Source organism: Mastomys coucha, unplaced genomic scaffold (assembly GCF_008632895.1).
Source record: "Mastomys coucha isolate ucsf_1 unplaced genomic scaffold, UCSF_Mcou_1 pScaffold17, whole genome shotgun sequence".
Taxonomy (NCBI): domain Eukaryota; kingdom Metazoa; phylum Chordata; class Mammalia; order Rodentia; family Muridae; genus Mastomys; species Mastomys coucha.
Window position 1 is genome coordinate 9,554,995 of NW_022196899.1, and position 10,465 is coordinate 9,565,459.

The 10,465-nt window shown below is 34.9% G+C and overlaps 1 protein-coding gene across 1 annotated transcript in view; it reads left to right on the forward strand.

The window, feature by feature from the left end:
• The window catches only part of LOC116094733 (solute carrier family 7 member 13-like), a 55,786-nt gene that overhangs the window by 37,929 nt on the left and 7,392 nt on the right, over positions 1-10,465 (forward strand). Inside the window, exons 2-3 of the mRNA XM_031376248.1 lie at positions 7,526-7,657; positions 8,318-8,679. Coding sequence (XP_031232108.1) covers positions 7,526-7,657; positions 8,318-8,679 — 494 coding nt within the window. The remainder of the gene's footprint in view (positions 1-7,525; positions 7,658-8,317; positions 8,680-10,465) is intronic.

The window sequence follows — 10,465 nt, forward strand, 5'->3', positions numbered from 1 at the left end:
ATAAATCAATCCTCAGCTACATATGAAGCTGAAGCCATGGGTCTCACCATGTGTACTCTTTGGTTGGTAATTTAGTCCCTGGGAGCTTTGGAGAGTCTGGTTGGTTGATATTGTTCTACCTATAAAGTTGCAAATCCCTTCAGCTCCTTCAGTCCTTTCCTTAACTTTCCCATTGTGGTCTCCATGCTCAGTCTGATGATTGTTTGTATGTATCTGCATCTGTATTGGTCAGACTCTGGAAGAGCCTCTCAGGAAACAACTATACTAGGCTCCTGTCACCAAGCAATTCTTGGCATTAGCAATAGTGTTTAGTGTCTACAGTTGGGAGAGATACCTATGTTTGGCAGAATCTGGATGGGCTTTAAGTCTCTGCTCCATACTTTGTTGTTGCACTTGCTTTTCACTGCAGAAATTCTGGATTAATAGTTTTGATGCAGGTAGTCCCATCCCTCAACCAGGGGGGCATGCCTATAGAGTGGATATCATCTCTACAGATTCTTTCTGCCCTTTGTTAGGAATTTCAGCTAATGTCCTCCCTTTTGGGTCCTAAAAACTTCTTGGGTCCCTGGCATCTGGGACTTTCTAGTGGCTACACCCAGCACCCCCTCCCCACTGCTACTCTCCTCCTTTCAATTTCTTGACCCTCTGAACTTTTCCCCCATCTCCTCCCATATATATTTCCCTCCCCCTCCTCCCTTCCTCCAAGATCCCTCTCTCACTCTACATCCTGGGATTATTTTATTTCCCCTCTAAGAAGGACTGTACCATTCACAATTTAGTGTTGTTTTCTATCTTCATGGGTTTCATATGATCTGTGAATGGTATCTTAGGTATTATGAGGTTTTGGGTAAATATTCACTTATCACAGAGTTCATACCATTTGTGCTTTTTGGTGACTAGGTTACGTCACTCAGGATGATATTTTCACGTTCCATCCATTTGCCTGCAGAGTTCATGAAGTCATTGTTTTTAATAGCTAAATAGTACTCCATTGTGAAAATGTACCACTTTTTGTATCCATTTCTTTATTGAGGGACATCTGGTTTATTTCTAGCTCCTGGATGCTATATTTAAGGCTGCTATGATCAGAGCAGAGAATATGTCCTTGTTATATGTTAGAACATGTTTTTGGTATATGCCTAGGATTTTAGTCGATTGCTTCAAGACTTTCTCCATTTAGTTTGATGTTAGTTATTGGCTTACTGTATATCACTTTTATTATGTTTATGTATGGGCCTTGACTTCCTGAACTCTACAATAGTTTTAGCATGAAGTGAAAGGCTTTTTCAGCATCTAATGAGATGACCATGTGTTTTTTTCTTTGAGTTTGTTTTTATAGTGGATTTTGTTGATGGATTAACATTTATTAAACCATCCCTGCATTCCTGGGATAAAGTCTACTTGATCATGGTGAATGATCCTTTTGATGTGTTCTTGGATTCAGTTTACAAGAATTTTATTGAATATTTTTCCATCAATAATCATGAGGCAAATTGGTCTGAAGTTCCCTTTCTTTGTTGGGTGATTTTTTTTTGTGGTTTAGGTATTAGTGTGACTCTATCTTAGAATGTATTTGGTAGTGTTCATTTTGCTTCTATTTTACAAAATAGTTTGAGAAGTGTTGATATTAGGTCTTCTTTGAAGGTCTGATAGAATTCTGCTCTAAAACCATCTGGTCCTGGGGATTTTTTAGTTTGGAGAATTTAATTACTGCTTCTATTTTCTAAGGTTTTATGTGACTATTTAGATAGCTTATCTGATCCTGCTTTAACTTTGATACCTGGTATCTGTCTAGAAAATTATCCATTTCATGTAAATATGATCTCTATGCCCTCTGGTTAGTCTGGCTAAGGGTTTATCTATATTGTTGATTTTCTCAAAGAAGAAGCTCCTGATTTTGTTGATTCTTCGTGTAGTTCTCTTTTTTTCTATTTGGTTGATTTCAGCCCTGAGTTTGATTATTTCCTGTCATTTATTCCTCTTAAGTGTATTTGCTTCCTTTTGTTCTAGAGCTTTTAGATGTGTTGTTAAGCTGTTAGTATTCTCTTTCCAATTTCTTTATGGGGACACTGAAAGCTATATGCTTTCCTCTTAGCACTGCTTCCTCTGTGTTCCAAATATTTGGGTATGTTGCGCCTTCATTTTTATTAAATTCTAAAAAGTCCATAATTTATTTCTTCATTTCTTCTTTGACAAAGTTACCATGGAATAGAGCATTGCTAAGTTTCTTTGTGTATGTGGGCTTTCTGTAGTTTTGGTTCTTGTTGAAGACCAGCCTTAGTCCATGGTGATCTGATAGGATACATGTGATTATTTCAATTTTCTTGTGTTGGTTGAGGCTTGTTATGTGTCAAATATGATCAGTTTTGGAGAAGGTACCATGAGGTGCTGAGAGGAAGGTATATTCTCTTGTTTTAGTGTGAAACGTCCTGTGGATATCTATTAAGTCCATTTGGTTCATAGCTTCTGTTAGTTTCACTGCATCTCTGTTTACTTTCTGATTCCAGGATCTGTCCTTTGGTGAGTGTAGGGGGTTAAAGTCTCTTACTATTATTGTGTAAAGTTCAATATGTGTTTTGATCTTCAGTAATGTTTCTTTTATAAATGTGGGTACCCTTGCATTTGGGGCATAGATATTCAGAATTGAGAGTTCTTTTTGGTGGATTTTTCGTTTGATACTATTTACTGTCCTTCTCCATCATATTGATAGCTTTTAGTTGAAAGACTATTTTATTGCATACTAGAATTGCTACTCCAGCTTGTTTCTTGGGACTATTTGCCTGGACAATTTTTTCCAGGCTTTTACTTTTATGTAGTGCCTGTCTTGGTCACTGAGATGTGTTTCCTGTATGCTACAAAATGCTCGATCTTCTTTATGTATCCAGGCTGTTAGTCTATGATTTTTATTGGGAAATTGACTCCATTGATGTTAAGAGATATTAAGTAATAGTGATTGTTGCTGTTATTTTTGTTGTTAGTGGTAGAATTATGTTTGTGTGGCTATCTTTTTTAGGGTTTGTTGAAAGAAGATTGCTTCCTTGCTTTTTCTAGGGTGTAGGTTCCCTTCTTGTGTTCGAGTTTTCCATCTATTATCCTTTGTAGGGCTAGATTTGTGGGAAGATATTGTGTAAATTTGTTTTTGTCATGGAATATCTTGGTGACTCTATACATGGTAATTGAGAGTTTTGCTGGATATAGTAGCCTAGTCTGGCATTAGTGTTCTCTTAGGGTCAGTATGATATCTGCCCATGATCTTCTAGCTGTTAGAGTCTCTGTTGACAAGTCTGATACAATCCTGATGGGTCTGCCTTTATATGTTACTTAACTTTTTTACTTACTGCTTTCAATATTCTTGTTTTGTCTTGTGATTTTGTTTTTAACTAATATGTGAGGAATTTCCTTTATGGTCCAATCTAGTTGGGGTTCTGTAGGCTTCTTATAAGTATAAGGGCATCATTTTCTTTAGATTAGGGAAGTTTTCTTCAATAATTTTGTTGAAGATATTTTCTGGCCCTTTAAGTTGCGAATCTTCACTTTCTTCTATGCCTATTATTCTTAAGTTTAGTCTTTTCATTGTATCCTGGATTTCTTAAATGTTTTGATTTATGGTCTTTTCCCTTTTTGTATTTTTTGACTGTTGTGTAAATGTCTTCTGTGGTATCTTCTATCCCTGAGATTCTCTCTTCTCTCTCTTATATTCTGTTGGTGATACTTGCATTTATAGCTCCTGATCTATTTCCTCGGTTTTCTATGTCCAGGGAAATCTACCTTTGCCATTTCTTTAATGCTTCTATTTCTATATTTAGATACTGGAACGTTTTATTCAATTCCTTCACCTGTTTGGTTATGTTTTCCTGAATTTCTTTAAAGGATTAATATATTCCCTCTTTAAGGGCTTCTACCTGTTTACCTGTACTCTCTTGTATTTCACTAATAGAGTTATTCATGTCCTTATTAAAGTCCTCTATCATCATCATGAAATGTAATGTTTAAATCAGAATCTTGCTTTTCTGGTGTGTAGTGTATCCAGGACTTACTGTAGTGGGAGAACTGTATTCTGATGATGCCAAGTAGACTTGGTCTCTTTTGCTTAGGTTCTTACCATTTCCTCTTGCCATCTGGTTATCTCTGGTGTTAGCTGGACTTGCTGTCTCTGACTAGAGCTTGTTCCTCCTGTGAGTCTGTAAGTCTGTGATCTTAGGTATGTCCACTCCTAAGAGACCAGCTCTCTCTGGGTAGGATTTGTATATGGAGAGCTGTGGCTCAGGGTCTGCTACAGGGAGCAGAGGGAAAGAAGGTTTTTCTCCCTGTCAGTTACTGGGTTCCTGTATCCTGTGGACTCTAGATGGTTCCCACTTAGGCCAGGTATTGGAGCAGTAGTGCATAGTGTTCTTACCTGTGATCTTAGGTGTGTCAGCACTCCTGGGAGATCAGCTCTCTCCGTGTAGGATTTGTGTGTGGAGAGCTGTAATCTTAGGTGTGTCCCATTTTTCCTCATTTATTTAAAATAATTTTATTTCTCATACCAAATACACTGAGTATAGTTTTTCATCCCTCTATACATCCCAGTTCCTCCTACCTCCTCTCCAATTTGATCCACTCCCGCTCTGTCGCTTAGAAAAAAAAAAAAAAAAAAAAAAAAAAAAAAAAAACAGGCTTCTAATAGAAAATAACCAAATGTACCAAGATAAAATATAATAAAATAAAGCAAAACCTTGATGTGATTATCAAGGTTGGACAAAGCAATCCAAGGGAAAGGAAAGAGCACTACAAGAAGGCAGAATTGGGCTGGAGGAATGACTCATCTTTTAAAGGCTAGGCTTAGAATCATAACTATAAGAGAAAGCACAAGAATCAGAGGTTAACTTGTTCACATATTCTGATGTCCCATAAATGTAAAAACTGAAATCTATAATATATATGCAGAGAATCTGATGCAGACCTTTAAACATATTGTGCTTGTTACTTCAGTCCCTGTGGATTTGGATGAGCTTTGCTCAGTTGATTGAAAAGTCCTTGTTCTCCTGGTGTCCTCTATTCTTAGATTCTTTCTGCCATATTTTCATTATATTCCTTGAACTCTGAGAGAAAAAATTTGATAAAGTCATTCCATTTATTTCTGTGTTTCCCAAGGTCTCTCTGTGTATGTCTTATGTTTGACTGGGGTCTCTATATTTGTTCCCATCTGATGCAGGACAAAGCTTCTCTGATAATGGATGAATAAGGCACCAATCTACAGGTCTAGGAAAATATCATTTAAAAAACCTTTTATTGTTACATTTTAATGTGTTTATAAAAGTACTTTTTTGTCCTATCCTAGGTTCCTGGGCTATCTAGTCTCTGGTTTTCAGTTACCCAGACAGTGTTGAGTGTAAATTTGATCTAATGGCATAGGTTTTAAATGAAATGAGTTATTGGTTGATTATTCACACAAATTTTGTGCCACCATTCATATGTCAATTTTTGCCGACAGGACATATTGTAGACCATTTTTTTTGCATCTGATTCTGAGTTTACATTTCCCTTTCCATCACCTGAAAGGTCCCTTCTCATATTGAAGTCATTAAATATGGGTGTTTTATATAGGCACTAGCTGAGGCTTAACATGTACAATGAGTTCTTTGGATATTTTCTTCAGCCTTTGCTGCCCATTTGTGTAGAGCAACCTGTTGATTTCCATTATCTGGGTTATTTGGTGCTTTACATAGGAACCTTCAGCCAACATAAACTGGGTGCAACTAGTACTGGAAAATTCATTTGGTGACAAGAGATGGCAGTTGAAGCTTTATCACCCTCATAATTTGGAGATTTTATTAGAAATGTCTTCATATATTTTTACATTTCCAATGTACTGTGTTTTCATAACCTTCAAATGTTCCTCAATTCTAGATGACTCCACAATTCCTCTGTCAACCATACCTATGCTTTTTTTTTTCCTATCTGATCCTTCTGATTCCATCCTGCTCTCTGGTCCTCGTCAACCTAAAAACAACTATTCTATTTCCCCCATCTCAGGGAAATATATGTGTCTCCCAGTCCCTTCGTCTATATATAACCTCTATGGATCAAAAGATTATAGTTTGTTTATCATTTATGTAATAGTTAATATCCACTTGTAATGAAATACAAACCATATTTTTCATTCTGAACCTGAACTACCTTACCACATTATTGTTATTCATTCTTCTGTTGAAGGAAATATCAAATGTTTACAATTTGGGACTAATATAAATAGAGAAAAAATGAACAGGGTTAAGAAAGTATCCTTGTTATAGGATATAGTGTCCTATCATGTCAAAAAGATGCATTACTGGACAGAACATCATTAACACAGGCCCTAAGATCAACAATTAATAAAGGAGACCTCATAAAACAAAAAGGTTTCTATAAAGTGAATGTACCATCATGGAGAGAAATTGGTAACTACACAATGGGAAAATATGTTTTCTAACTTTATATCCAATTAAAAGATAATATCCAAAATATATAAAGAACTGACAAAACATGATGTTAAAAAAAAAGTAATCAGATTAAAGAGAAGAGTGCAGATATAAACACATAATTCTCAATAGAAGAAATTCATTTGGCTGAGAAAACTTTAAAAAGTGTTCAACATTCTTAGTCCTTAGGGAAACGTAAATCAAAATTACTTTGAATTTCAATCATATACTTGTCTGAATGGCTATTATTCAAGTGCTGGTGATGATGTGCTGAAAGGGAACACTCATCTATTGCTGGTGGGAGAGCAAACCTGCACAGTCAGAGCTTAGAGAGAACTAGAATGCATGAGCTGAGGTATTATGAGTAGCATTTGTTGATGATGCTCTGTAGTGTGACAATCATGTACAGTGCAATGTCCTTGTGTTATGCCTTCGCATGCATGGCTATAGTGAAGATGCATTATCCAAGACACTTGAGCACTATGATAAAGACCTCAAGTTTGTTATGTGTTGAATATGAATTAATATTTGGCATTGCATATCCAAAATCTTTTTACTGCTGCTAAATTCTCATGATCCCCACTTTCAGCTAAATGGCCTCATATAGGACCATAACCCACACTTCAAGAACCTGAGCTTTTAGAACACTGCCAGAATGGCATAGGATACCAGAGACCATACTATATAATGTCATTTACAAATTTATTATATGAATCTTATAGTGTTAGATTCTTAGATAAGATTGGTGATTGTCAATGAACTAAAATATGTCCTTCACATTGTCTCATCAGCCATTTTGTGTACCTGAAACAAAGTACATATGCCTATATTCTTGTTTTGAAGAACCATTGAAGATAACCAAGCACTATTTTACATTCTTTAGACTCAGTGAATACATGATACATGTGTTGGATATATAAGTGATCTGCTTCTGTCTTAGTAAAAAGAAGACAATAGAAAATCCCTAGTGACAAAAACAATTACTTTATCAATGGCTAAAAGGCACTATCTCCATGATATAGAACTTTAAAAACTGCACATGCTCAGTGTACCCTTTTTCTAATGTGTTTATTTCTTTTTCTTAGGGGAAATAAAAAGGCCAATTGAAACAATTCCAAAAACATTAATTTGTGGTCTATCCATTGTGACTGTGTTATACTTACTGAGTAATATATCATACTTGGCAGTTTTGACATCCCAGGAAATCATCTCTTCAGGTATGAAGAGGGTTATTGATTTTAAGTAGTATGTTAATCAAAAGGAGAGGCACACATAGTTTTTCTCTGGGATAATTTCATTCTCATATAGATGGTTATAAAATGACATAGATGTATAATAAGGAAGGTTTAGAAGGGAACGCTTACTCAAAGAAGACACCGGATTGGAGTATTTACAAGTATATCTGCAACACAGAGAAAACTAAAGGGAATTATCTGAGAGAGACATGGCATTGCACAATTTACAATTCATTTTATAATATAGTAGCTGAGTTTTAGACCATTCATACTGGGATATCTCTATCATGCAGTGCCAGAGCTCCAAAAATAGGATGTCCTTTTTTTTCTGAATCATCTCTGACAAACAGGTGGGTTTTGATAATATATGTGATAGGCAGCATATCAACCAGGAGAACAAGAATTCATTTTCCTGCCACTGAGTTGTCTTGAAGTTCACAAATATCCACTTTTAAGTTGCTTTACTGGACAAAAACAATCACAAGATACAACACATTCAAGCAGGAATAGATTCCTCCTAGAAAGAATTTGCCAAGTCACATTATAAATGTATGGCTGCAGAAGAAAATAAAGAATGCTCTTCTATTTCCTGTCAAGCAAAAAATAACTTTGACATTCTGAATTTTTATTTAACTTTTATAGATTCTGTTGTTGTCACATGGATGAGCAAAGTGTTTCCTTCCATACAGTGGATAATTTCTTTGTTGATCTCAGCTTACCTACTTGACACTACTTTTTGTGGAATAGTTTCTGCATCAAGATTATTCTACTCTGCAAGTCAAGAGGGACAGATTCCTTCTATCTACTCAATGCTTAATGACCACTACTCTCCAGTCGTAGCCAGCACCCAGATTGTTATTTTGTCTTCTGTTCCATTAATATTTTCAAGTATCATCTATTTAGTGAAATATGTTAGTCTTGGAGCATCATGTATAAATTTGCTGGAAATGATCGGGTTGCTTAAGTTAAGGTACCAGAACCCTGATCTACCAAGACCTTATAAGGTAAGTCAGCATGTAAATACTAATGTTGAATTCTGTCTTGTTCAAGCTCTGTGATAGTCTTCTAACCAGTTGCAAACCCCATATGTGAAGCAACTGCCCTATGTCTTCCTTTCCAGCTTTTGTGATATGACATATTTAAGGGTTCCTTCGTATTATATGAAATGTGAAAACTGATGAACTTCAGGGAAGACGGATGTCATCATTTTCTTCTTGAAATCAAATAACAATACTAAAGAGAAAACAATATCTTCCATGATCAAATGAACTCACTCACATTATAATAACAATACCTCAATAATATAGTAGATATAACTCCTTCTTCTTGCTCATTTTCTTAATTGACACTTTATTTAAATCAAGTTTTTAATTTCAATCATAAGTAAGTTTCATTTATATTTTATATGTAGTGTGTAATTCACACATTAATAAAACATAAATCTAAGGACGTTCCATCATGTTTGTTTTCCTTCTCAGTGTTCCCATAAATTTAATAAAGATTTAAGCATTTATTCACCAGATATAATTATCATCTCAGAAGCAGTTCATGGTTGGTGAGATAATATTAAAATATTAAAACTACATATATTATTACAGTAAGCATAATAATCACTTGAGTATTGTTAATAAAAACCATATTTATAGATTTTCTCCTAATGTTCTGATTCATTTCATCTCTATTGGCCCACAAGAATGTATACTGATATCAGTCATCTTGGGGTTCTTATAAATAGTGGATCTCTAACCATATTTACAGAAATGTCACTCTACTCCAGATTCCACATTTTTCTTTTTGGTAATAATTTCTTCTTCAAGTATATCCTATATTAACAAAGGCAAAGGATATCTTGGATGTATTGAATATATGTGCTTTATTTCAGACACTCATGTGCATAATTCACTAAATGGGTAAAGTCAGAGAATAAGGAGACAGAGAATAGATTAATTTCACTAATTAGCTTGAGGCCACAAAGGGCAATGTAATTAGAAGACAATCAAATCCATATTGAATCAGTAAGATTATAGCAGTGTTTGAGACAAAAATATTGAGTTGAACTAATTAGCCAGAGTTCAGAAATAGTTAGAATGAGTGAGCTTATTCAGAAGTCAAGCTCTAAGGTGACAATTACATCTGGTGAATAAAAATTGATTTTACAAATGGGGATAGACATATATTTTTAGTCTTACTATATTTATGTCAGAGTAAAAAGGAAGCATATATATATATCATTCAAGGTCAATACAGGACTTTCATTTTGTTGAGTATAATCTAGTGAATATGATTCTGTTATATAAACTTTAAATATCAAAATCAAATTAGATACCATTTTTTAAATGTTTATTTATTTTATGAGTTCACTATAGCAGTCTTCAGACACACCAGAAGAGGGCATTGGATCCCATTACAGATGGTTGGGAGCCACCATGTAGTTGCTGGGAATTGAATTCAGGACATCTGTAAGAGCAGCCAGTGTTCATAACTGCCCCAAGATGCCATTTTAACATAAAAAAATCTGAAAAACACAAATTAATTAAGTCATTATGTAGGCACATGCACAATGCATCTCAAATTCCTGTTTATTAATTTTCTGTATTTTTCTGAGCATTGGTCATAGTATACAATAAACAGTATTTCAATCTGGTGAATTCAGTATTAAGTCACTGGGAAACTGAGTACTAAGTAAGCAAAACTGTTAAATAACACACTGACCACACCTACACTAAGAATCTATTTGTTATCAGACATTATAAAATGGATATACAGAAAATACTCATAGTGAAGAAAATG